The following is a 27,137-nucleotide window of genomic DNA, read 5'->3' as shown; positions in this document are numbered from 1 at the left end:
GCTTCTACATGGACAGATTGTTGCAGGTATGCTTTGGGGCTCAAAGATAAGGAACCATCGAAAGTCCTCGTTATTCAGTCAGGATGCTATTACTGAAAGAAAGTAACATTAAACCGCGAAAGCCAAATGGAAACGCGTAGTTTATCCAACATGTGAGCACGACCTAATATCCTACTGGCTCTCCCACTGCGGCCCAGCTGACTCTTAAGCATAAACACAGCAGGTCCTCCAGTCTGGGTCGAACAGGCTTTGCTTCCTGAGGTTCTTGCAGATGCAGGATGCCCCAAATCCAGCTGCTACACTGCCTGTTGCCGTATGTGATGTGAGACGGACGGGCCGTCCCTGGAGAGTTAGCATACATTTTAAATACACTGTGCTCTATTCAGACTGGGGCGAGGGGGGGGGGGGGGGAGTTGAAATCCCAGGCATGCGTGGGGAGATTGAGCACACCTCCAGTTAGACGTTGAGCCCGCTCTGACCTGGCAGGGAGCCAGGGAAGCACAGTAGGTTAATGCAGCTATATTACGCAGTGTAATTACCCCCAAAAAGATGGAAATCTGAGACCGTCTCCCCCGTGCACCACAAGTAAACACTTTGGAAACCTGAAATCTGGGTTTAAAATCAGGAATAAGGAGCGTGTTTAATTAAACGGTGATGAGAAAAATATATTTAACTTCAAGTGCAATTAATTATCGAACCCCGTAATTGGTGACTCAGGCTGGGCTGCCTAATGAAGCCGCGTACTAAGGCTGTGACGGATGTTTTGACTAGGACTCTCCTGTGTTGCTCTGCGACTCGGCTTCTTGTTGTTGACTGCAGATGTAGACGCTTGCCATTTTGCACCATTAACTCCCGTCTTGGGATTCTGGGTAATAAGGACAGCTGGGTCTCGCTGGGGTCCGTCCATCTCATTGTTGCTGAGGGCTTGACAGAGGGTCAGAAGGATCTAACCGCTTCTTTTAAAAAAGACAAATAAATCTGAATTGGCTGGGTGTTCCCCATTAGTATGGGTGGGGGCTGATGACGTTAGGGCATCTTGGGGCTCGTTAATAAAAGGTTGCTGGTGTTTCTTTTTAATTGCCCCTGACTAATGAATGAACTGGTCAGCTCCCCTGCTCTTTGCTTCACAAATGGACCAGAAATTCAGTAGGTGGATCTGACGTAAAGGCGAAGGCGTCTGTCTTTCCCTGGACAGCTGGATGAATCCTTTATAAGCTGTCAATAGATTCATAATGAGTCAGATGAGGATGTCATGACAGGGCAGCTTGAGACAGCAACACTAAGGCTTACATTTTCAACTCGAGAGATCTTCACCAGCATTAGAGAAAGGCAGATTAATGCTGCAGATTCGCTGGCATGCTTTCCTGCTGAGAGTCTGCTTTTCTCTCATGTTTTTCAGATGTCAACCGTCAATAGTGCCCCTGCGAGATGAGGGTCTTTTTGGGTTTGCCCCAGTGAGTCTTGTTAGACAGACACACGTGATCTCGGAAGGTCTGAATTTCGAAAGGCTCCTGTTAATGGTTAATGACCCTAAAACCCGCGTTAAACTTGTTCATGTGATGCGGGGTCTGTAAATGCAGAACCGCCGCGGATGTTTACTTAAAGAGTATCACTGATAAATTGAAGAGCAAATTTCTAAATCTCGCTCAAGCCGTTTTTTTTTGTGTTTTTTTGTTTTTGTTCAGACTTCCAGTGACCTAAAGTCAGGCTTCTTCATCGTATGTTACAGAATTGGGAACCAAAACCCAGTCAGTCATCATTTAATCTAATAAAGAACGGAGATTTTCTCAAAAATGTATCCTGTAGACTGAGTGAGTGCTGTGAATTTGCTCTTCGGCTGGGTGGTGCTGTAGAGCCCATTGATACTCAGGAAAGAAGCCCGATTTGTTGTGGACTGCGACTACATCAATTTTCCATCTACTGCTGGGAAGTTTAAGGGGTCCGTAAGTCATTATCCCCACAGTGACATGTGCCCGGGTACATCAGTGTGTCGGAATGATGTTGGAGGTGGCTCTCTTTCAGGGATCTGATGAGTTTGCTTGCTTGCTCTTGCTGCTGTGAGTTACCGCGGTAGCCGTGCTCATCGCCGCTGTGCATGCTGATGACCCTGCTGGCGTGCCGGGCGGTCTGGGTATCAGAGCGTGGGCTGCCGTTCCCGGCTCCGTGCGACGGGAGCAGTTGGGCGCGCTGTCAGAGATGCAGCAGCCACTCATGCGAGGAAGTCAGATGAATTAATTAGCCATATGCTTGGATAACATGCGCAGTCCACGTTTGGGCCGATATCAGCAGGGCAAGGTGAAGGCCCATTTCGGCCGCTCTCCTGCCCCTTCCAGCAGCGAATGCGCCCACGGTTAATGGATGCTGGACTGTGACCAGCTTCAGAGCAGACAACTTGCAGGGGGTGTTTGATGTGCCCCCCGGCAAACAGGCTGTAGCAGTGTGTCGCATTCACGCCGGTCACCAGCCTCTGCATTTCACAGGCACTGTGTGTGCCGGCAGGGGTGCCCTGGGGGCCAGTGTGTGGTAAAATACGGTGTTTATGGTGGCACTGCATGTAATAAGGATCCCTGTGTGGCAAAATATGGTGTTTATGATGGCACTGCTTGTAATAAGGATCCCTGTGTGGTAAAACGCGGTGTTTATGGTGGTACTGCTTGTAATAAGGTTTGCCGTGTGGTAAAACGCGGTGTTTATGGTGGTACTGCTTGTAATAAGGTTTGCCGTGTGGTAAAACGCGGTGTTTATGGTGGTACTGCTTGTAATAAGGTTTGCCGTGTGGTAAAACGCGGTGTTTATGGTGGTACTGCTTGTAATAAGGTTTGCCGTGTGGTAAAACGCGGTGTTTATGGTGGTATTGCTTGTAATAAGGTTTGCCGTGTGGTAAAACGTGGTGTTTATGGTGGTACTGCTTGTAATAAGGATCCCTGTGTGGTAAAACGCGGTTTTTATGGTGGTACTCCTTGTAATAAGGATTGCCGTGTGGTAAAACGCGGTGTTTATGGTGGTACTGCTTGTAATAAGGTTTGCCGTGTGGTAAAACCCGGTGTTTATGGTGGTACTGCTTGTAATAAGGTTTGCCGTGTGGTAAAACGCGGTGTTTATGGTGGTACTGCTTGTAATAAGGTTTGCCGTGTGGTAAAACGCGGTGTTTATGGTGGTACTGCTGTGACAGCGTCCACAGAAACCTGGAGATGAAATCAAGAGACAAATGAATGGAGTGAGGTGTCGCAGAGGAGTGTGTAAATAGCATGACGGCAGAAATTTCTTTGGAGCCACTCATTTCACAGAAGAGTTGCTTCGTTTCCTATTTCCATTGGCAGAACAGACACTGGGGTGCGAGGCGTGTGGGGCTGATGTTTGGGATGCTGGACAGCTGGTACCATCTGCAGGACTCCACTTGAAGTGTGTGGTGAAGTTATGCTTCCGGGTAATGTGCGGTGGAGCAGATGGCAGGCTCCATAATGGCCCTCCAGAATAGCGGTTACCTGGACACCAGCTGGCAGCTGGCCTAGGGGAGGGGTGCCCCCCCGTAACCGTGGGTGATGTGAAGCCCCAAACCACCACCAAAGTCAAGGGAACAGGATGGTGCAGCAGGCCATCTGTCTCTCAGCAGGGTGTGTCAGGCTGACCTCTGCAGCTGACTCCAGAGTAACCGTTGGGGGCGGGGCCTTGCCTTACGATCACTCCCCCTTACCCATAATTCCCGGCTTTGCTTCCGTTTAGTTCGAGGCTGCAATTCCGCTCGTTAGGAAGATGCGAAACTTCTGAGTTTGAAATCTGATCAGGGAGCGGTTTGTAGCAGTCTGCAGAATGACTATTGATTTAGCCGACCTGAGGAAATTGCTTTTATCCTTTATTGCGGCGTTTATGACCGACCTAATAATTTCGGTCGGATTTTGAGCCGTGCGTAAACGAGGAGTGTAGCTTCCTGGCCTTTAATGGGGGGGGGGGAGATCTGTGCCTCCCTCCGAACCAGCGGCCTCCCCGCGTCTCTCCGGTTTCCGTCTCCTGGTTTGATCAGCGGCAGCGCAATCAAGGTCAAAATACTCGTATCGCTCACAGTTAAGAAAGGGAGGCCGCAGAGGGGTGCGTGTGCAGACTGGGCTAGCCAGTGTGAGAGGCTCCAGTGCAGCCATCAGCAGTAACCAGTGCACAGTGCCGACCGTCCAGAGGGATCATGAAGGTCCTGATCAGTGGCCATTATTTGGAGTCAAATCCCAGCGTCACCAAGTCAGCGGGGGCCATTTTTAATCACTCTTTAAGTCCCATGAAAGCTACAATAAGATATGTTAGATTTTACATTCCCCTCTTTTGCAAATACATTTGCAAATATAACCATTTTCCCACACGTGATGTGACTTACACTGTATATGTAATTTTAATTCAAAGAAACATTTGTGGCAGAAATGTGCTCATCTTTACGGAGTACATTTTTTAAATTAATTTTAATGATGGTATGAAGCAGTAAAAAAAAATATCAGTCTGTCTTTTGCCCAGTTCTGCATTAGACATATGGCTCCGTCTCCACATTAACAGCTTAAAATGCTGCTCAGTGGTTAATTACCCCGCTGCGGCCTGTCTCCTGTGTCGTTTCACACTCAAAAACACGTAATCGGGGAGGAGGGAGGGTGGGTCATATTCCACTACCAGCTGCTCTCCTCAGAGACAGAGTAAAGTTAAGGTAAACCAAGGTAAAACGCATAGTTAAGCAGTAAATCCGGGTTAGCGGCTGAATGGAGTTTATTCAGGGTATGCCTGATTAAAGCCAAGCGAAGGAATGAAACTATTTCAAAAGACAGTTTAATTAAATTCGGTCGCATTCATGTAAATCGTGACTCTTCAAGGTATGATTTCGGTCACAGCACTGAATGTACGGTATGCCTTTCTGCATTTTGATAAAAAAAAATAATAAAAAACCACTTCAGTTTTGACGAAGTAATTAGTGAAGATGTGGCTGGAAACGTTTGGGCGGCGCTAAGCAACGACGCAAACGGCAGCCCCTCTGCTTCCCCCACTCTTTTAAAGCGACTTCTTATTTTACCCGTAGCTCATTTGCCTGCCTGTCAGTTCAAGACCCCGAGACAATGAATGAAACATCAGCCCCCCACCCCCACCTCTCCCATCCTCACCCGCAGCTGTGTAGTGAGCCTCTGTTCACCCCTGCTTCACACGCTCGCTCTCTCTGGGGCAGCCCTCCCCGTCCGGGCCGCACTCCATCACCATGCCCCCAAAGAGTCCAGTGTAACGCCCTGCGCCGCCCCTCGCAGATCCGCCTTTGTTTCCTCCTGCTGACTTCACCGTTTCCTTGTACTCCTGCATTCAGGATGGGCCGGTGACTGCGCAGCATTTTGGCCGAATCAGCGAAACGCAGACACTGAACGCCTTAGGTCATTTATTACTTTGTCACTCCTCTCCAGTTCCCTTTCTTCTCTTGTTTGTCACTGGATCGTCAGCCCCCCCCTTCAAAGCTCTCTGCCCCGAATGTTTCCATCCGCCGTCTGTGTTTTTGCTCGGCACTCTGCGTTGTCTGCGGCGATTTTATGACGCTAATGTGGTTTTTAATCGTCCTCTTGTACAATTACGGGTTTTGAATAATGCAGAAGTTGTCTGCAAACATTTCACCGGCGTCTGAATTTGAGTTTGGGCATGGTCACCCTGGCGCGTGAGCAGGGCCTTTCAGACCCTCCCCCTGGATTCTGATTGGATGACTGTGGTCACCTGTTGCAGCCATGCACCTGTTCGGGCTGAACTGGCACCTGCAGCCTGTGCAAAGGCAGGTATTCCAGCTGGTGGAAGACGGCACAAGGGGCGCTTCTGCACCCACGGACCTGGGCCTGCCGCCTCTGGGGAACACCGCCCTGGAGCTGCCAGACCGGGGAGACAGAGAGGAGGGTATGTAGCTCCGTCATGTCTGCTCCATGTAGTTCCATCATGTCTGCTTTGCATCAGCTGACATATCCATGGGTCAAAGGGTACAGGTCACAGGGGTGCCCGTGGGGTCAAAGGGTAAAGGTCACCGGGCATAACAGTGCACTGGTGTGGGAGATCCATTCAGTCAGATGGGGTATTTCCTGTTACGTACTACCCTGTGCCTCAGTGTAAAACCTCGCACATAACATTTGCCAGGTCCTGAGCTTATAAAGTAGCATGGAGTCACATGTTTAAATATCTCCCAAAAGGCTCTTTTGTTTTTTATCTTTTAAAAATCCCAGTTGCATCCATAGAATAATCCAGAAAGCCGACGCGGGCGGAATATCGCTGTTTATTTTTGCTGGCAAATGAGGTGGCTCCGGTGACAGTGCGTCCAGGAGATGGAGCGCCGTTAGAAGTGCCGTTACCCTGAAGGGATGCGCTCCTTTCATCTCTTAAATTGGGCGCGTCTTCTGGCAGCAGAAGAAAGCGGCTAACGAACAAACGGCGTGGAATGATTTACGCTCGGAGAGCGAGCTCTACCCCGCAGCCTGACAAATGGGCCCCGTTTATGTAATTAATAAGCGACGCGCAACGGCGGGACGTCAGGCTGGTGCCGCTACGGACAACGCGGAAAGGTAGAAAAGTTTGAGTAAATAATGCTGAGGGCAGATTAAGGTCGCAGCGTGACTCCCAGCCGAAGAGGTAAGTAATCAATAGCCGTTTTATTCATTGTGATTCTTAAGTATTAGTCCGAGGGCTTTTAATCCTGCCTCGTGCTGTACGAGCGCCAGGGAAGGTGTGACAGTTCAGTTAGGGTTGCGTCGCTTTGCTAATCAATCCTTTCGTTCGACTGCCTTTGATCTCCGGAGCAAATGTCACGGATATTTTGCTTTTCCCCGAGCCCAGGTTTTGAGTACTTTAAGCTGTGAGGACGAAGGTCCGTAGGCAGACGGGGACCTGTGCATCACAGCCCGAGTGGCGAGATCGAGAGCGCCATCTGCCACCGTACGCAGGCGCGCGACCGCCGTCTGTAGCCGGGGCCCCGCTCGTTCTGTTACGAGCATGTCTGCTTTAATGGATATCACTGCTGCAACGAAGCCCTCTACATATGTAAGCAGATGGTCGACTCTCCATCAGGTCTTGTGAGGAAGGTGCCTCACGAAGAAGATGCAAGTTTCCACCTGGCCATATGCTTGCTTACACTTGTGGGAAACCCTTCCCATTTCCTACGGAATACGAAATTGCGTTTATGACTCACTGGGTCTTTGGGAGCCTTTCCTTCTCTGCATGGCTAATGAGATTAATTAGCAGGGTGGTCAGGCTGATTGCCTTCCCCGTAGACCCCTCGCTTTTGTATTTAGCCGTTACTCTTGTGGTCGATGGACCGAATGGGCTCACGGCCGATACGGCGCCTTGCTTGCAGATGACAGCTTCATTGACTCGGGCGAGATCGACGTGGGCCGCAGGATCACGCACAGCATCCCTCCCGGCGTCTTCTGGAGGTGCCAGATCTTCGTGGACCATCCCATGTACCTTAAGTTCAACGTGTCTCTGAGCAAAAACGCCCTGGTGGGGATCTACGGGCGGAGGGGTGTGGCCCCCTCCCACACACAGGTGAGGCGATACATGTGCTGGAGGTTGTTGGTTCGAATCCCAACCGACCCCCCTGCTGTAGTTGCTTTGAATGGGCTACATAACTGACCTGCTCCAGCTGCGTAGATGGGGCCACTGTCTGAGTGCAGCACAGCATCGTAAGACAGACAAGCAAAAAGCTAAAAGCTGCCTACCCCACATGGGTTCCCAGTCCAGGGAAATGTTATTTGGGTAATCTGTACTGAATTAATGAATTACTAATAATCTCATTATGTATGGTTAGTTAATTAATTGAACGATGAAGAATGGCTCGTCTGCTCTCCCCACCAAGCTCAGGCGTCTGTGAGTCACACCGATGATTTATGGTGTGTCGCGTCTGCTTCTCCATGGGTGTTTCGTGCCCCCTCCCCCGCCGTCAGCTCTCCTCGTGGGCTCCTCACGCCCTCCACGGCTGCACACTGCCCGCCCATGTCTCAGCAGGAATCATCCGTGCCGCGCGTTAACCTCATCGATCGTCTGGGAGCCAGGCACGGGTGCTCGTTATCACCGCGGATTTGGGACAATCTCTCAATTTCACGTATTCCGAACGGCCACGATCTACATTTATTCGGATGGAGGTGATCGATTACCTACGGTGTATGTGCGGGGACTGGCAGAGAGACGGGACCATTTTTCTGAAATAAATGCTCATGATGATCAGCAGCAAGCAGCGTTGGTTGATGCTAGGTAGCAATTAGCAGACCTTCCTGCTGATCTGGGATCTGTGGCATCTGTGGTCGGTCCTCTTACTGTGTGATAAATGTGATTTCTGCCACTGCCGGTTCTGCCCCAGAGGAGCTGCGTTCTCCTTCAGTAAACACCTTGTCTTATAACGCTGAGCAATTCTGCGTTTAATTCTTGGGGAGGCAGTCTCACCTTGGTACGATTAGCGCTGGCTGTGATTTAGCGCTGGCTGCGATTAGCGCTTGGCGTGATCCCCCCGGTCCAGTGCGTGAGCCTGTCTCCCTCGCTCTGCCTCTCCCCAGTTTGACTTTGTGGAGCTGCTGGACGGCCGCCGTCTCCTCGGGCAGGAGGCGCGCGCCCTGGAGGCCCCCCACACACAGCCTGCCAGCCTGACCCCCTGGGGGAGCCACGACACGGGATTCATCCAGTACATGGACTCAGGCATCTGGCACCTGGCCGTCTACAACGATGGCAAGGAGGCCGAGCAGGTCTCCTTCATCGCTACGCCTGTAGGTAAGCTCTTTGCGGGGCGGGGGGCCAGGATGATGCACGAGTTGGGGGGAGGGGAAGGGGCAGTTTGGGCCATGGGAGGGGTGGGGGCATTCAAAGCAGAAAAGGAGCAAGCAAATTTAGACGTCAGAGAAAGCAGAGAAAATGACAGACACACAGATAGATGATTGCAATAATTGACAAAATTGTTTAGAACTGAGGATTTTCACAAAAGCTTAAAAGCTGCTTTCACAGACTGTTCTGTGAAGGAAAAAAACTCTGATTTTGAATTTTCTTGTAGAAAGATGTGTAATATCATGTAGCATTTTATGCTATAATGCAAAACGGGTATGGGCTGCCACGCTATATATATATATATATATATATATATATACACAAGCAATGTTAATGAAGAGTGTATCTACATTGACCAGCACAGTAAATACACCAGTGTCGGCAAACTGACGATACATAAATACTTATGAAAGTTCCGGTGGTTTGAAAGCCTGACACCCGTCTTTCTGCTTGGGTAGGAGTTTGTCTGGGAGGACTATCGGGCCCCGGGAATATCACACGGGGCCCCACCTTGCCCCTGCCCCCGCTTCCTCTGCTCTCCCTCCCTTAAAGACTCTGCAGATTTGAGGAGCGATATGTTGCCTAGTTGCCCACACCTACAGGCTGCATCACTCCTGCCTCAGCTCAAAGCTAAATGCTGTTTCCGAAAAGCAGGCATCTCTGCAAATGGCCTCTAAATGCATGTAAATGCACATACTAATCGCTGTGGCTTCATCTGTAGCTCTCCTGCTTAAGTTTCTACTCAGTCATACTGATCGGATTGTGTCACGAAGTCAGTTGGCGTCACTCAGGATTTTAAGGTGGGGGAAATAAGAGGAGCCAGAATTCACACAGCGGCGCCAATCATTAGCCAATGATTTGTTTTGAATCTGTGAGTGACAGGTGAGGGGCACTCTAGGGACCAATCAGCTTTCAGCTGGGTCCTATGGCCCCGCCCCTGTACATGGGCACTGGCACTGCTCAGCGTTACAGCAGGTTTGCTTGTCCATGACACTGGTGCTGTTACCTCCATTTCCGCCATAATCAGCTAGCCTGCCCATTAAGCTGAAGCTTTCCGTTTCCTGCCTTCAGGAGCAGCTCAGGATAGCACCGGCGGGGCTTGGCTTTGCACTGCAGAGAGATAGTCAGTGATTAAAACACTCTTTGTGTGTGAGGCACGGTCTCCTGCGGAGGGCGCCTTAGCAGTCTAAGTGGAGTGACCTGCTGCTCTCGGGCTGTGTGGCTCGTGTCAGACCATGCCCCCCCCCCCCGCCTCGGCACTGTGCCTGAGGAGCTGTAAAGCCAGACACTCACTCAGACCTCGTGAGATCACGCCCACTTGCAAACTGCTACAATATTCTCTGTAACTGGAATGGGTCTTTTGGGGCTTTCGGCGATGTTTATGTCGAGGTGGAGCGGGAATCTGCCTTCCCGCCGCACGCCGTCTGCTTATAACGGCCCAGCATGCTTTGCTGTGTCCTTTCAGACTCTATAGACGACTGTCCCAATAACTGCTTCGGTAACGGGGACTGCGTGTCTGGGACCTGCCATTGTTTCTCCGGCTTCCGGGGCCCCGATTGCGGCCGAGGTGAGACTGATCTTCTGCCCCCCCCCACATACACACACAAACATGGCTCCCCCCTTAGGGGTATGTCTTTGTTACTGTTCATCCTCCCCCCGACATTGCCATCTTAGGTGGCCACCCATATCGCCCGGTGCCTCTGGCACTGTTCTCTGTATATGTCCATACTGTAATGTCTTTAGGCTGCCATCTTTAATCCAAAGCTGTGCTTAGACACCCCAGACCCCCCCCATCAGAGCCAATCAGGGACATCAGCGTGTTTTTCCTGCTGCCTTTTACAGCCCTGGTGGTCTTGTCTGTTGCCCGGGGCCCCTTTGGCTCTGCGCTCGCCGGCAGCCGTCGATAGAAAATGCAGGATCGCCGCACCTCATCGTCTGTTCTGCGTTAATCTGACTCTAAAGATGACGATGAAGATCAATGCCATTCCTTGTGTAACCATCTGCCCCCGTCTCTCTGCTGCTCCCGCTGTTCCCGCCTCAGCCTCCTGCCCGGTGCTCTGCAGTGGTAACGGACAGTACCTGAAAGGCCGCTGCGTGTGTCACAGCGGCTGGAAGTCGGCCGAGTGCGACGTGCCCACCAGTCAGTGCATCGACCTCTCCTGCAGTCACCATGGCACCTGCATCGCCGGAACCTGCATCTGTAACCCTGGTTACAAGGGCGAGAACTGCGAGCAAGGTAACCGCCTTCACACCGGAGTCTGGCGCGCCGGCTCCCAGGGGCCCGACGCCCTGCCAGCGATTTTAAGGCGTTTCTTCTCATATGTGAGCATGAATGTGTTTTGGTCATGGATAAATATGCAAAAAAAGATCCTATTCAACACAAGCGCTGAGCAGATACCTGAACTGTCACCCAGGCTGTTAGGGTGAGGCCACATAGCAGTGTGTCTAAATTACTTACCGTCTGTCGTGGGACAGAAGAAGGATTTCTTTCCCTTAAACGCGATGAGAAACGCGTCTTTTTCCCGAAGGTGGCCTCCTGTGCCTGTTGTGTGTTTAGCTTTTCTTGGACGAGCACGTCTGTTTTCTCAGGGCCTCCGTTAGTAATGCAAACGCCTCCTTTGTATACCGCGGAATCCCCTCAGCGCAGCCAGAGTCTGCCGCTAATCCCGTCACACGTCGGCTGCTGCTCGCTCGCTCCGGCCCGGAGATGGCGGTCATGTTGCTGTCGCCTTTGGCAGCTCCCCTTTCAACATGAAAAATGGGCCCTGGGATTATGATAAATAGGGGCCCCTGACATCGATGGCCCCCACTCCTTTTTGATGCTAAAGTTAGGCGTGGAGGGGGGTGGTGGTATGGATGGGATTCTCCTCTGGTATTCCTACCTTTCTTGTGCGCGACCTTCATCCGGAGTGATTAATGGCCAGTGAGGAGCCTTTTGTCAGTCAGCCTATGATCTCTGTGCCGTGAGCTCAGACCATCTGCCGTGGGATGGGCGTATTCCTGCTTTCTCGCGCCTCCTTCGCTCCCGTCCTTGTCGTCGCAGTGACGTGGTTTCCGGAACCCAACCGGAGTTAGCCCCAGCGAGACCTCTCCGTTGGGGGGGCTATGAGGCTGTCAGCCCTATTTCACAGAAAAACAGACACATGCACAAGTTTGTTCTTACTCGTGTTGTCGACTTCCTTCGGGACATCTATCTATCTATCTATCTATCTATCTATCTATCTATCTATCTATCTCTCTGTCTGGCTATCCGTCTATCCATCTATCTGTCTGACTGTCTCTCTGTCTGTCTATCTATCCATCTATCTGTCTGTCTGTCTCTCTGTCTGTCTGTCTATCCATCTATCTATCTATCTGTCTGTCTTTCTCTCTGTCTGTCGATCTGTCTACCTATATCTATCTATCTGTCTATCTCTATCTCTCTGTATATCTATCTGTCTGTCTATCCATCTATCTGTCTGTCTGTCTCTCTGTCTGTCGATCTGTCTACCTACAGTATATCAATATATCTATCTATCTATCTATCTATCTATCTATCTATCTATCTGTTCTAATTAGCACTGGGTATCATGAACATCTACCATGCTACACTGAGATGCTACTCTGACACTGTGATGGAGTTACGCCGTCACTCTCTCTCCTGGCCCAAGCTCGTCTCCCACCATGGCCCGTCCCCTCTGCAGACCACTTACAGGCAGCACCTGCCTCTCTCTCTTTCTCCCCCCCCCTAGTGGATTGCCTGGACCCGACATGCTCCGGGAGGGGGGTGTGCGTCAGGGGGCAGTGTCACTGCCTGGCGGGCTGGGGGGGCCCCGGCTGTGAGAGCGCCCGCACCTCCTGCTTGGACCAGTGCTCGGGACACGGCACGTTCCTGCCAGATACAGGCACCTGCAGCTGCCACCCGCACTGGACCGGCCAGGACTGCTCTACCGGTGAGAGGCGTCCTTGGGGGTCGCTGGAAACAGCATTCGCGTCCGTCATGGTGTCCGTCACGCCGTCCGTAGCCCATGTGTCTGTCTGTCGGTCTGTGTATCTGAGTGCCTGTGTGTTTTTGTGTCTGTCTGTGAGCCCATGTGTCTGTGAATCTTTGTCTGTGGTTCTTTGAGTCCATGTGTCTCTCCGTCCATCTGTCAAAATGTCTGAGCATCTTAGTGTCAGTTTGTCTGTCTGTGAGCCTGTGCGTCTCTCTGTCTGTCTGTCAGCCTGTGTGCCAGGCCATCAATCTGTGTTCCTGTGTCTTTATCTCTCTGTCTGTCTGTCAGTCTGTGTGTCTTTATATGTGTGTGTGAGCTCATGTGTCTCTGAGCTTGTATGTAAGTGTGTCCTCGTGTCCGTCTCTTGTCTGTTGTGATGTGGGCTGTTCTCCTATCCTGGCCCTGCCCCTGTGCTTTGTTTTATCGCCTCATTTCTGGTGTGAAACGTAAACAGGTTCTGTTCCTGAATACCCCGGTGCTCCGCGCCTGCTCTGTTAGTGTTAAATGCTTTTAAGTCATTATGTCTCGGAGACTTTTGAAGCGATTCTCAGCTTGATATCAGCAGGTCGGCAGTGTGTGGGAAAGTACCCTGGGAAAGGAGCGTGGAGAGGGGGGCGGTGAGGCCCGTCTTAAAGCGACGCCGAGCCCACAGGGCTGAACTCTCCCTGGGTCTGGTTCTCTCGCACGCCACGTCGGATCTCCCACTCCTGGCTCTCTGCATACTTGTGATGACGTCACACCGCAGATGTGCAGACGTGCCCTGTGAATTTGATGCGGGTCTTGTTCCTTGTTCACGGCCTTGTCCGACTGGAACCGGAGAAGAAAATGAAAAACAAGCTTTTTACCCATCCTCAGGACGGAGGAGAGAGAATCATGGCTTGTCCTGGTGTCCTGCTATAAATCCCTGCTGATGTCACAGTCTGACAGGGGACTCAAATGACAAAAGTGACTTATTTTCGGAGTTGCGACATGTGCTTTAATTTAATATCGTGCCGCTGCTGGATCTCGGTGCCTCCGCTGCTCCGTAACCACGGTGCAGCACCAACAAGCAGGGTTTGCTTTTCCAGGGACGTGCTCTCTGGAACTTTCCGGAAAGCAGCGGGAGCTTTCGGCCTCCCGCGGTGACGAGGGCCAGCCCTTGCCGTTTCACACTTACACGTCTCAGGGCATCTGCTATGTTGCATCATGCGCTTCTACTGCGAAGATTAAAACGCCTCCACGGCGGAGTCTCTGCTCTTCAGTACCTGTGTGGCTCTGCAGCTTAGGACTGTGCCTGTGATCAGAAGGTCATTGGTTCTAATCCTTGGGTCAGCAGAGTGCTCCTTGAGCATGACCCTTAACCGCAGCTGCTCCCAGGAATGTCTGAGCCTTGATTCCTCAATTGTCTGACGTTTTAGATAAAAGCATCTGTTGAATAAGTAAATGTAAATGTCTCCACCTGGGTCCGGCCACCGCAGTCAATTCCGTGCAGCAAGGCCCCAGCAGGCGGGCGCGTCCAGTGCTCACTGCAGGGGTGCCTTCGGTCATTCTCAGCCGCCCCGGAGTCCACGTCGTGACAGGGGCAGATCGAAGTTAATTTTGCAAAAAACGAGCGCCACATTTCACAGCTGCCTCGTGGCTTAAGGCTGCCATCAGCCAGCCCGCCTTTGCATTGCCGCAGTTTCATCATTGTTGAATAACCCCTTTTTTGAAACGGATCAGATTTCCGTCTCCGTTTTAATATAAAAATGCAGGCAGGAGACATGACATCCGTGGAGAAATCCCAGGCCGGCAGATAAAGGCAGCGGCTGCTCTGTGCCTCTTTAGCTCCGGCCGAGCCCCCGCTCCCTCTCACGTGGTAAATAATACAACGAGCACGGCCGCCGATTCTCCGTGGGTGCAGGCAGAGGCGTGCCCCCTGCCGCGTCCCCCGCTGACCCGCTTGCGGCTCATCCAGGCCGGCTTCTTCGAAAATGTTCCGGGACAGCTCGGCCTGAGTATCGGAGCTCGCGGTCCTGGTGCTTGCTTAGAAGTCAGGTCCGCCAGGGTTCGAGGGAGGGGTCAGCAACTCTACGAAGATCAGGAGGAATTGGAACATCAGTGCTGGGACAGGCCTGTCTTCTGGTCCATCTCCAAAGTACATTTGGAATTTCCGAATTACTAGTCAGAGATTTCAACTGGAACGCCGGCTGAAGTCGGCTGAACTTCAGAATTCAAGATGGCTGCACCCTTTATCAGCAGAAGTTAATGCTGTAGTTTTGTACTGTCTGTTAGCACTTACGACTTATTCGTGTCTCATTAAGTTGGTTGTACACACAGTCCTGTCCAACTGCTATCTGTGGACATCGTAATGGACAAAAGTGTTTTTATGGACAAAATATCACGCGACGTGTTATCAACTGATATTGCTAACATAGCTAACAGTTAACCGGGCTACAACTGGGGCCTGTGTCATAATGTATGATTTCTCACTTTGCCAGATAACTTGTCGGATTTAAAGGTAGTCTGGGCCTTCATGTAAGTGAATGAAGACAAAGGCATTTTTAAATGGGGTGTGTTAAATCTGGCTAAGCAAGGAATCATGCTTTTTAAACAGGTCTCTGGTATTGCTAAATAGCTGACATGGGGGGGGGGGGGTGAGAAAAAAGTGTGAACAGTGTGACACCCTCCATTTAGTGGGCCTGGATGTTGAGGAACCTCACAGAATTCTCCCCCAGGACCTCCTCCTCCTTTCAGACCTCCGGGGTGTGACTGCACCCCCTAAATAATCACTCCCGCCTTCCCTCCCACCCCCTCCATTCTTTCCCAGAGATCTGTGCAGCAGACTGCGGCGGTCATGGCGTCTGCGTGTCGGGGGCCTGCCGCTGCGATGACGGCTGGGCGGGTGCCTCCTGCGACCAGAGGGCATGCCACCCCCGCTGCGACGAGCACGGCACCTGCAAGGAGGGCCGCTGCGAGTGCAGCCCCGGCTGGAACGGCGAGCACTGCACCATCGGTAGGGGGTGGGGCCCGGGGGCGGGGCTTGGTGTGGGGGCGTGGCCAATGGCTGCATGCTCGGTGTGTGGCTCTGTGCGTGTGAGTCCTGCGCCGGTGCATGAGCGGCTTGGCTGAGCGCGTGCGGGACGCGGGGAATGCCTCCGGAAGCCTTGCCCTTGGTGTCCGTCCGCCCCACTCGGCCGCGGAGATGTTTCTGGAAGTCCTGTGAGGTGTCGTCTCACCTGCTGTGTTAATTCGTCTCTCCTCGGCGAGTCGGTTCGCCGAAACGCTTCCGCTGATGATCTCGTCCACCTGAACACACGGCGATGATGGCAGCTTTACCCAGAGCTGAAGGAGCGTGTGAGCACCCTCACACTGCGCAAAGGGGAGCTGCTTCCCTGAGCCGCTTGTATCCATCCTTCATCTGGGATTGCCAAGAGAGTTTTGATGGAGAGACAAGGCCGTCATGGGCGTTCATGCTGAAACTGTTCTCCTTTTTTTTTCAAGCTTACATTTAGTTTGCTCCAAAGCTGCATAACCAAACCAAATCCCCAAATCTGTTCGTAAGGGAGTCTCTGGAAATCTCCGCCCTCATGTCACCCCCTTCCCCACCCTCCAATCCCGTTCCTGGGTATCTCCCGGAGACACATTTTCAATCACTACCTGTTTACCAGAGACTGTGGCTCCGCCCCCCTTACACGGGAATGAGGTTAATATACCATTCTGGTACCCTGTGACATGGACAGATGCGTCAGATGCCAAGAACGTCACCCAGGAGACCAGAAACCAGATGTTTGCAGCTGCAGTTGCCGTGGCGAAACATTCCGTGTATGGTGGTTCTGGTGAACAGGCTCTGGTTGGCTAGCCCTCCCTCTGTGCCCCGCCCCTGGTGTCCGCATGGCCTCTGGCATGTGGAGCATGTGCTGTGTTTCTGTGTGTTGATCTCAGCCCTCGTTCCGGGTTCCAGCCTCCCTTATATGTCCTTGTCTTTTATCCCCTAAGCTCACTATCTGGATAAGGTAGTGAAAGGTATGGCATTCCTACTTCCTCTGTGTTTCGTTTGCTTGTCTGTCCGTTTCCTGCCGCAAATCATTGAGCTCACGGGCCGCAGTCCGAGCTCCTCGACCGAGCTTCTCCTGCACACACGCGCCACACGCGCCCCTCTTCCATCCGACACCTGCATCATGCTGCTGCGCTCCCGCTGTCTGGATGCCCTCCTCCGTTCCTGACAGAGCAGGACGTTATCGTCCTGCTACCACACCCTTGGGGCCCTTTGAGGGGTGGGTCCTTGCAGAGGAGCATGCGTTTTCCACGTCTTCATACTACCGCAGAGGCAGATAAATTGCAGTGACCCCTTCAGCCACTAGGGCGGCTGTGTTGGTTGGTTTGAATTCAGTCCTCCAGGGGCCTGCAATGTGTCTGTGTGTCTCCACTGTGGGCCGTTCGCATCCAGGGGGTGCTGATAGGGGGGTGAAGTAAAGCGACCATTCCAGGGGTATGTTCTTCAGCGCCAGTGTTTTGTCTGGCTCCCAGGGGGACATCGCTGTTGTAGTAACACACGCTTATCTGCTAGTGCAGTCAGGGCCTCTGAAAGCCACTACTGTGCGCCCCCCCCCCGAACAGGAGCTTAAGCTCTGAAATATCTCTGCGTCTAACCCTCATGCTTGCTTGCCTGGTGAACTTGAAAATGCGACATATTCCTGTCAGAGAAATAATCTGGCCGGCTGATGTGACAAGGCCACAGTGCCCAGCAGGGTAACCCCCCCGTCCTCGTCCCCCCCCCCCCCCCCCCATTGTGCGTGTTGCGTGTGAGTTTGTTCCTCAGAGAGGGCCGATCGCAAGTCCGCACCCCGTGCTCCAGTTTCGCCCTCATGGGGCTGGTCCTCCTCAGCAGCGTGTGATGTACACACCACGAGATCGCCGCTCCGAAGTAGGTCAGGAGACGCATCCATGCTATTCTAATGTGTACCGTGTCAGGGCTCTGTATTTCAAAGGCTGCTCTCTGCCCGCATTTACTGTGGGGGGTTGGGGGCGGGGGCTGGATCAAACGGGATCCGATGAGTGCCGTGGGTAGACGAAAGAGAATGAGTGATCACCCAGCAGTCCTGTTGTCACGGCGACGCAGGCTGGCCCGGGGCCTTCTGACGCCGAGCCTGGATTGGTCTCTGTGTGACTTTAAAGCGGTGCTTCTCAAGCCGGTCCTCGCGGACCTCAAGCCGGTCCACGTTTTTTCTCCCTCCCATCTCCTATCCAATCAAGAACACAGAATACCTGTCACAGGTGGGCTGGGACCTGGGAGGGACCAAAAGCGTGGACTGTCTGGGAGTCCCTGAGGACTGGGTCGGGAAACCCTGCCTTAAAGAATCCCGTCCCTTTGTCCCGTGAGGAGGGGCTCCCCTCCAGGCGGTCCCCCTGAGACATTGCACAGGGTCCGTGAAGAGGCAGCCGCCCCGCATCACCCCCATCAGGGCCATTGCGAGTGCAGCTAGTTGTCAGGGTGGAGGGGCTCCAGCAGAATGCAGCAACCTGCAGGCATCCCTCACCTCTCTCGTGGTGACACTTCCTCTTCTCCCTGTGTCTGCAGAGGGCTGTCCCGGCTTGTGTAACGGCAATGGCAGGTGCACTCTGGGTAACAGCGGCTGGTACTGTGTCTGCCAGCTGGGATGGAGGGGAACCGGCTGTGACATGTCCATGGAGACGGCCTGTAGCGACGGCAAGGATAACGATGGAGGTAGAGTCTGCTCAGCGCACTGCTTTACATGCATGCATACACACCTGGGGGCACACAATCTAAGTCCTACCGTCTGAGTCCTGAATCTCACAGTTTTGAGTCCTGTAGTCTGAGCTCTACAGTTTGAATCCTGCAATCTAAGTCCTACCGCCTGAGTCCCACAGTCAATGTCCTAGTATCTGATTCCCACAATCTGACTCCTACTATGTGAGTCCCAAAGTCTGTGTCCTTCTGTCTGAGTCATACCTTCTGTGTCCCACAGTTTCAATCCTACCATCTGAATCCCACAATCTGACTCCCACCATCTGAGTCCTGCAGTCTCAGTCCTGCCGTGCTCATCACAGTTCAGATCTGGTCTCTATCTCTGGATGCCTCCCTTGTTAGAGCATATTGGAGGAAGCATGCAGAGTCATCCCTCCTCCCATCCCACCTGTCATCCCTCCTCCCCTATCTCCTGTCATCCCTCCTTTCCTCTCTCCTGTCATCCCTCCTTCCCTCTCTCCTGTCATCCCTCCTCCCATCCCCCCTGTCATCCCTCCTTCCCTCTCTCCTGTCAATCCCTCCTTCCATCCCTCCTGTCATCCCTCTTTCCCTCTCTCCTATCATCCCTCCTTTCCTCTCTCCTGTCATCCCTCCTCCCCTATCTCCTGTCATCCCTCCTTCCCTCTCTCCTGTCAATCCCTCCTTCCATCCCTCCTGTCATCTCTCCTTCCCTCTCTCCTGTCATTCCTCCTCCCATCCCTCCTGTTGTCCCTCTTCCTGCTCTGAGCAGCTGCTCTGTCTGCAGCAGGTGTGTCTGACACACTGGCTTCGCTTTGCCGTGCAGATGGCCTGGCGGACTGCATGGATCCGGACTGCTGCCTCCAGACATCCTGCCACAGCACTTCCCTGTGTGTGGGCTCCCCCGACCCGCTGGACATCATCCAGGAGATTCAGGTCCACACCGCCCAGAGCCGCCTGCGTTCCTTCTACGACCGGGTCCAGTTCTTGGTGGGCAGGGACAGCACGCACGTCATCCCTGGGGCGAACCCCTTCAAGGGCAGGTCAGTGTGTCTGCCTGCCCACCTCTGCTCTGCTTTGTGGCACTGGTGGATTAGCAGATGACTTTGCTCATTTGATCACATAAGGCTAGATCTTCCTGTTGGGCTCCCTCTGCTCCCACGGCGCCTGGATAGTGCTGCTTCTCCCAGCTCCGATATGTTAAGCCAGTGTTTCCCAATCCGGTGCTCGGGGGACCCACAGACAGCCCACCTATGGGTCTCTGAGGACCGGACTGGTAAACACTACATTAAGCTTTACAGGACCACCTCTGTTTCTGAGCGTCTTCGTTGAGCTTCATTTAGCTTAGGCTTGCAGCTCTCACTAAGGTAGCCTGACAAGGACAAACAGAGATGGATGTCCTATCTGGGCAATAGCAGAGGGAGTCCTGGAAATTCACAGCAGGTTAAGATGGTTAAGAAGGTTAAGTACTGTCCTATGTTTTGCAGTTTTGTGAAACATTCCCCTTCTCACTTGCTGTGTGTAAGTTCACTGTGGTCCTGGGGAATGTTATTTCATGCCAATGTATACCTGCGTACGGATGGCACTGCATACCTGCGTACGGATGGCACTACATACCTGCGTACGGATGGCACTACATACCTGCGTACGGATGGCACTGTATACCTGCTTATGGATGGCACTGTATACCTGCTTATGGATGGCACTGTATACCTGCTTATGGATGGCACTGTATACCTGCGTATGGATGGCACTGTATACCTGCGTATGGATGGCACTGTATACCTGCTTATGGATGGCACTGTATACCTGCGTATGGATGGCACTGTATACCTGCGTACGGATGGCACTTCATACCTGCGTACGGATGGCACTGTATACCTGCGTACGGATGGCACTGTATACCTGCGTACGGATGGCACTGTATACCTGCTTATGGATGGCACTGTATACCTGCTTATGGATGGCACTGTATACCTGCTTATGGATGGCACTGGATACCTGCGTATGGATGGCACTGTATACCTGCTTATGGATGCACTGTATACCTGCATATGGATGCACTGTATACCTGCATATGGATGCACTGTATACCTGCTTATGGATGGCACTGTATACCTGCGTATGGATGGCACTGTATACCTGCGTATGGATGCACTGTATACCTGCTTATGGATGGCACAACAGAGAAGCCTAGTTGACCTGGCTTGAGTTGACTTGAGTTGATATGACTGGACTTGAAATGCACCTCATGACAGCTGGCAAAGGGGCCACCCTTTGTGATTAGCTCTCTCTAAACACTGATGAAAAGGGGCTGGTCATAGGAGGAGAAGGCAGACATACCCCTCTGGTGACAGATAGCTGTTGTGTCTTCATGCATTTCAAAGGTTTCTATAGTCCTGCATCATAAATGCCCAAGCACCTTCTCCTTTTGGCCGAAGGACAGAAGTGCAGTCACCATTTCATGAGCTTCCCCTTTTCGATCTCCGACAGTCACGGTCGAGCACCCGCCCTTGAAAAAGGCTCAGTCCCGGTTCCCAGCATCCCCAGTGCCTCGATCTGTCAGGTACTGGTTTGTTCGATTCAGAGCTTTATAACCGCAGCCGTAGTCAAGCCCCTCCTGAGTAGTGAGTGAAGACTGTCTGATGTGGACTCCAAGCTCCACCCACATTCCCGAGGACAGTCCCCAGTCGCAGTCCGTCACCGGCTGCGCTTTAGGTGAAGTCTGTTCCTCTCAGAGCAGCATCTGAGGTGACAGTGCATCCTGTCACCTGATCAGTCTGTCATCGATCTGTGACTGCTGGGCCCTTGCTGTAAAGCATGTCACCTCTGTCTGCCACCACAAGCACATGTGACTAGGTGTACAGTGTCAGCCCAACATCCTCCAGCGTGCGGCTGAGCCCCCCCCGTGGGCGTCAGGGACGTTCAGCCTATCTGACATATGTGTGGTGGTACCATCTCAATAGCGCTGTGACACCTGTGGGGATGTTAGTGCTGACAACTGTTGGGGGGGGGGGGGCGAATTACACAAGGTCATAAAGAACCCACCCCCTGCAACCCCCCCCCCCCAAATACCCTTTCATATGAGCAGACTCCCAGAATCAAATGGGCAATGTGGGTAATTAAAATTAAAAGCCAAAACGATGTTCGCTCTGGATGGAGGGGGCTCTCTGCCAACAGGCATGGCCGGCCCAGAGAAAGCGCCTCTCTGCTTGTTTACGGAGTACAAGGTTCCTGGATGGAGAGACAGCAAACTGAATTAGCATCGAGCCCCATTCTCGGTGGCCGCCACATCACTTCTAAATGTTATTGCCGTGAGAAAGGACAAGTGGAGAACACAAGGAGGATGTAGCCGAAAAGGAGTACAGAGGCGTGCAACCTAACACAGGCTAACACAGCTTAACACAGGCTAACACAGCTTAACACAGGCTAACACAGCTTAACACAGGCTAACACAGCTTAACACAACCTAAAATTATCGTGCCCAGCCCAACACAACCCTAATACAGGTTACCCCAACCTAACATACCGTTACACAACCTAACTAAGCGCAACACAACCTAACATAGCCCTTCACAATCTAATACAGCCCAGCGTAGACTGACACAGCCTCACTCGATCCAAGAGAACCAGCTCAGCATAGCTGTGTGGCATATAGCTGCTGTATGTCTGTGGTGTATTCCTGTTTACGCTGGACTTGCCAGGTTACGGTAAAGTTAGGTGACCGATGACTAACTGCATCTCATTGGCTCAGTTGTCAACCTTCAATTGAAATTTTTCTCTATGAATTTGACAGTTTTCCCTCAAATGATGTATTTTAAATGACATAGAGTTCACCCTAAGGCCCTTGCCCCATCCTCTGCAGGCTGGTTGCCCCCCCCCCCAATTTGTCCTCAGCAGGCTGCTACATTCCCCCCCCCAGCCCATTTTCTGCAGGCTGCTACAGCCCCACTGTTCCCACTGCGGCTGTAGGGCTGCTCTCTTCCAGTGCTTATCTCTTTGCTTTTGACCTTGGAGGGAGCAGTGAAAGATGATCCAGGACAGGACGCTTGCAATTGAAATCGCACTTTCTGTCCATCATGGGGTGTTTGGGGACGTGGCCCACCCTAACCTCTGACCCCTGTCTCCTTCTCCCTTCCAGCCATGTCTGCGTGATCCGAGGGCAGGTGCTGACCAGCGACGGCACGCCCCTGGTGGGTGTAAACATCAGCTTTGTTGGGTACCCAGCTTTCGGATACACTGTCACCAGGCAGGATGGCAGGTGAGCACCCCCCCGGCTTCCTCCTCTTCCTCCCCCCTCCTCCGTCTCCCTCCCATGCCAGCGGTCGCTCTCTGGAGCCCGAGCGCTAATGAGGCCCTGCGGCTCTCTCTGTGCCCGGCGCCGTCTGTGCCTGTGCCGGACGGGCTCCGCCGCCACCGACTTCACAGGCAGCACCCAGAAGCCTCCTGCTTTGATTCCACCTCTCTCTACTGCTGTCTGCTCTCCTCTGACTTCATTACGCCCGTCCTCTCCTCATCTCCTCATCTCCCATCTCTCCTCTCTCCTCTCTCCCGCCTCCTCGTCTCCCTCTTCCTCTATTGCGGCTCCCCGGTCCTGTTTTGCTGTTTCGCTGCCCCTTCTCCGTCATCCGCCTCTCCCTCCCAGCATACCTGTAAACACAGCTCCCCCTCCCCATAAATCCGCCACCCCCCCCCCCCCCCCCCCAATCACGGTAAACAGAATCAGCGCAGCATGAAATCAGGTCCGCACCTGCTCATCCAAGCAGAAGCCGGAAAGCACTCCTGCATTCTCCTGCTATTATGCAGCCCCCCCCTCCTTTGTAATTGTCCGGGGGGCTTAGCTCTGACTTAGACTGTCTCCCCATCAGCCGAAAGCCTTGCACGGGATCTTCTGACACAGCCTGGATTTTCTCCCAGTCTTTAGTGGGGTGAATGGGAAGCAGATTCATGGCTTTTTACTCTCCCTTGTGAGAGAGCGAACATGCTATCCGGCTGTCAGCGGGGGCGTCGCCACTGAGCCCCACTGCGGACTGATCTCGGGTTCGAGCCCCTGACCCTCTTTCCGGTGACAAGGACCGCTCTCTGGTAGAGATGGGGTGGTGCTGACAGTGAAATACAGACGGTGAAATGCAGAACGTGACTCATAGAATGTTACTTTTAGTCAGGGAACATCATGTATGATCAGCACACGTTACATATGGTCAGTGAACATGATATACAGTTAATGATCGTCACGCACGCTTATTGATTCGCTGTGTACATTCAGCAAACGTTACATATGTACATTGAAAGATGCGTAATGTCAGTGATTGATGGACACAGTCAATGAAAGATACTGTCAGTGAATCATACTTACAGTCAGTGTCCAGTCCTCACGCTCACTGAGCAGTCCTTACGGTCACTGAGCAGTCCTTACGGTCACTGAGCGTTCCTCTTGTTCAGTGAGCGGTCCTCTTGTTCAGTGAGCGTCCTCATGGTTAGTGAGTGGTTCTTATGATCAGTGAGCGGTCCTCGCGGTCAGTGAGTGGTTCTTATGGTCAGTGAACAGTCCTCATAGTCAGTTAATGGTCCTTGCGGTCAGTGAGTGGCCCTTGATCAGTCAGCAGTCCTCACGGTCAGGGAGCAGTTCTTACGGTCAGTGAACAGTCCTCATAGTCAGTTAATGGTCCTTGCGGTCAGTGAGTGGCCCTTGATCAGTCAGCAGTCCTCACGGTCAGGGAGCGCTCCTCACGGTCAGGGAGCGATCCTCACGGTCAGTGAGCGGCCCTTGGTCAGTGAGCAGTCCTCACGGTCAGTGAGCGATCCTCACAGTCAATCAGTGGTCCTTATGGTCAGTGAGTGGGCCTTGGTCAGTCAGCAGTCCTTATGGTCAGGGAGCGGTGATCAAGGTCAGTGAGCGGCCCTTGGTCAGTCAGCGGTCCTCGCAGTCAGTCCACCATCCTCACAGTCAGTCAGTGGTCCTTATGGTCAGTGAGTGGGCCTTGGTCAGTCAGCAGTCCTTATGGTCAGGGAGCGGTCATCACGGTCAGTCAGTGGTCCTTACGGTCAGTGAGCGGGTCGCCCTGCCAGTGAAGCACGTACAAGTGCAGCTGAGCTGAACGTCAGCATATACTGTAAGGCATGTGTGACGCTGACCCCCAAACACGAGGAGCCCCATGTTTACGCCGCCAGCCAATGAGGTGCCTTTTATTACCGCTGCATCTGGGAATCCCTCACAATTTGCACTGCCGGGCCCCCAGATTGGCTACTGCCGCGCCCCCTTTCTTCCCAGGCGTGGGTCTTCGTCGGGAGACCCGGCCGCTCCCCAGGGTGGCGTGGATATCCCGGCACTAATTGCCTCTTGAAAAGCAGCAGCATGCAAAGCAGGTGTGGCCTCCCAGTTATTAAATCGGCAGCGGAGCAGGTAAATGAATCACGCGGAAGGCTGGCTGCCGTGGGGGGGCTGGGGGAGGGGGGGGCTTCTTCAGCCGCCTCTCAGCAGAGCGGTTTAATTACATCATGGAGCTCTCACACTAATTGGAGGCCTGTCAGTGGTCGGCACCGGATGGATAACTGTCACTGCCTGCCCTTTGCCCTGCTCGGTACAGCTCTTCCCTGCTTTGGGAGCCAGCAGAGCTGTTACTAGACAAACCGTCTCCTTTCCTTGTTGTTTCTTGGTGCCGCCCTGGTGTTGAAAATGTGTTAACACAACAGCATCCTACAAACGGATCTATCACCACCCGTAAGTTTGTACACCAGTGAAAATGTTACATGGTATTTAAAAGCTGTGTGTTTATGCCGTGGAACTGGAATAGTTGATCTAAATGACAGTTACCCGGAAGTGGACTGGGAAAGTCCACACCCACATTTGAACTAAAGCATTATGGGTATTTTTTTTTTCCCAGCTTTGACTTGGTGACCAACGGCGGCATCGCCCTCACGCTGCGGTTTGAACGTGCCCCCTTCATCACACTGGAGCACACACTGTGGTTGCCATGGGGACGCTTTTTCGTCATGGACACCGTGGTAATGAGGCACGAGGAGAATGACATCCCCAGCTGCGACGTGAGCGGCTTCACGCGGCCCAGCCCCGTGGTGTCGCCTGCGCCACTCACTGCCTTCGCCGGCTCCTGCTCCGAGAGGGGCCCCACGGCCCCCGAGATCCAGGCGAGTGTCACATCACATGTGTTTCCCTCTGGTCTATCTTTGTCACCTGAGGGGCAGTGTGTCGCTTAGGCCTCTGCGCCTGTAATCAGAATGGCTTGGGTTCGAATCCCAATCTCTCCAGTATGGTCACGTTTCTTATGGATCTGTGGGTTAGACCTTTGTGTCTCTGACCAGAAGATCACTGGTTTAAATCCTGACCTCTTCAGAATAGTCACATCTCCTTTGGGCCCTTGAGCAAAGCCCTTAACCTCCAAAATGCTCCAGGGGCCCAAGATATATGGCCTGACCCTGTGCTCAGACTCTGCACTGTGTGTGTCTGTCTCAAAGGAGGGCATGATGGGATATGTGAAAAGAAGCATTCCAGATGAAACTCATTCTACAGCGGGACTCTGCTCACGCCTGGGCTGCTGAAAACAAGGGTCTCTCAGATCCATACCTGCAATTGGCCTGCAAATCGTAATTCAATTCTGCATCGTAGCAGACGCCGTATTGTATCTCCTAAAAGTAATTGACCCAAGCTGTACAGTCCAATTCACGATGAGGCTCCTTCTGGCGGGGCGCTGATTAGATTCCTCACAGGAAGAGAGTAGGAGCTGCAGGCGAGTGGAGTTCTCAGCACGCAGGAGCGCGAGTTAGCGGCCAGGCTGGGGCCCGGTCTTCAGGCGAGTCACATATGTCTCTTTGTCTGGCCGCTAAAGACGCGTCTCGCCTTGTTTTCGCGAGATTAATGACTCGCCGAGCGCCCGGAGTGTGGGGCGGCTCTCTTTCCTGGGAGGCTCCTTCAGATGAGGGTGGCGACTCAAACAGCCCGCACGCTTGAATCGCCTCCGGCTAATTGGTCCGTGCTGAATAGCCGCGAGGCGCTCCACCGGCATCCGTTAATGAACGCGGGCTCAGCCCGAGGAGCTGGCTGGCACCCATCCGGTAAAAGGTGCCTGCGCTGAGCTCTAAGTTCGACTCGTCTTCCTGCAGGAGTAAAACAATATCGCCCTTTTTTCAGGCTTCAAAGGCGGTGAGAATTAATCGCTATCGATTTGGGGTGGGGGGGTGGTGGAGAATGCAGCCGCAGTCACTCGCGCGATGTCATTCCATCCCCAAGAGGGGGTCGGCTGCTCCCCCGGCATGCTGGGAAACTTGACCCTCATGCCTACACCGGTGTTCTTAAATTCAGCCTGTTGTGGCTTGGAGCCGCGTGCGGTGGTGTAGAGCATGTCCCTGATGGTCCCCTGACGCCCCCCCCGCCCGCCGCCCCCCACAGGCCATCCAGGAAGAGATCCGTATCCCTGGCACAGACGTGAAGCTGAACTACCTCAGCAGCCGCACGTCAGGGTATAAGTCGGTCCTGCGCATCACGCTGAGTCACGCCATCATCCCCTTCAACCTGATGAAAGTGCACCTCACTGTGGCCGTAGAGGGCAGGCTGCTCCGCAAGTGGTTCCCCGCCTCGCCCGACCTCACCTACAGCTTCGTGTGGGATAAGGCCGACGTCTACAACCAGAAGGTGTACGGCTTGAGCGAAGCTTTTGGTGAGCTATCCA

At 53.0% G+C, this 27,137-nt stretch overlaps 1 protein-coding gene across 7 annotated transcripts in view; it reads left to right on the top strand.

Annotated features, from left to right (window-relative positions):
• The window catches only part of tenm4 (teneurin transmembrane protein 4), a 135,682-nt gene that overhangs the window by 76,250 nt on the left and 32,295 nt on the right, over positions 1 to 27,137 (top strand). For 5 of the 7 annotated variants that reach the window (XM_048982009.1, XM_048982008.1, XM_048982005.1 and 2 more), the window contains 13 exons: positions 5,728 to 5,892; positions 7,337 to 7,527; positions 8,532 to 8,742; positions 10,259 to 10,360; positions 10,835 to 11,029; positions 12,525 to 12,725; positions 15,556 to 15,741; positions 16,725 to 16,751; positions 18,307 to 18,453; positions 19,280 to 19,496; positions 22,595 to 22,714; positions 25,338 to 25,599; positions 26,858 to 27,125. In XM_048982009.1, the coding sequence (XP_048837966.1) occupies positions 5,728 to 5,892; positions 7,337 to 7,527; positions 8,532 to 8,742; positions 10,259 to 10,360; positions 10,835 to 11,029; positions 12,525 to 12,725; positions 15,556 to 15,741; positions 16,725 to 16,751; positions 18,307 to 18,453; positions 19,280 to 19,496; positions 22,595 to 22,714; positions 25,338 to 25,599; positions 26,858 to 27,125 (2,292 nt within the window). The remainder of the gene's footprint in view (positions 1 to 5,727; positions 5,893 to 7,336; positions 7,528 to 8,531; positions 8,743 to 10,258; positions 10,361 to 10,834; positions 11,030 to 12,524; positions 12,726 to 15,555; positions 15,742 to 16,724; positions 16,752 to 18,306; positions 18,454 to 19,279; positions 19,497 to 22,594; positions 22,715 to 25,337; positions 25,600 to 26,857; positions 27,126 to 27,137) is intronic. The other 2 variants (XM_048982007.1, XM_048982006.1) reach the window with 1 other exon arrangement.

The sequence above is a fragment of the Brienomyrus brachyistius genome, chromosome 17 (genome assembly GCF_023856365.1).
Source record: "Brienomyrus brachyistius isolate T26 chromosome 17, BBRACH_0.4, whole genome shotgun sequence".
In the NCBI taxonomy this organism is placed as follows: Eukaryota; Metazoa; Chordata; class Actinopteri; order Osteoglossiformes; family Mormyridae; genus Brienomyrus; species Brienomyrus brachyistius.
This window is presented reverse-complemented; position numbering and strand designations above follow the sequence as displayed.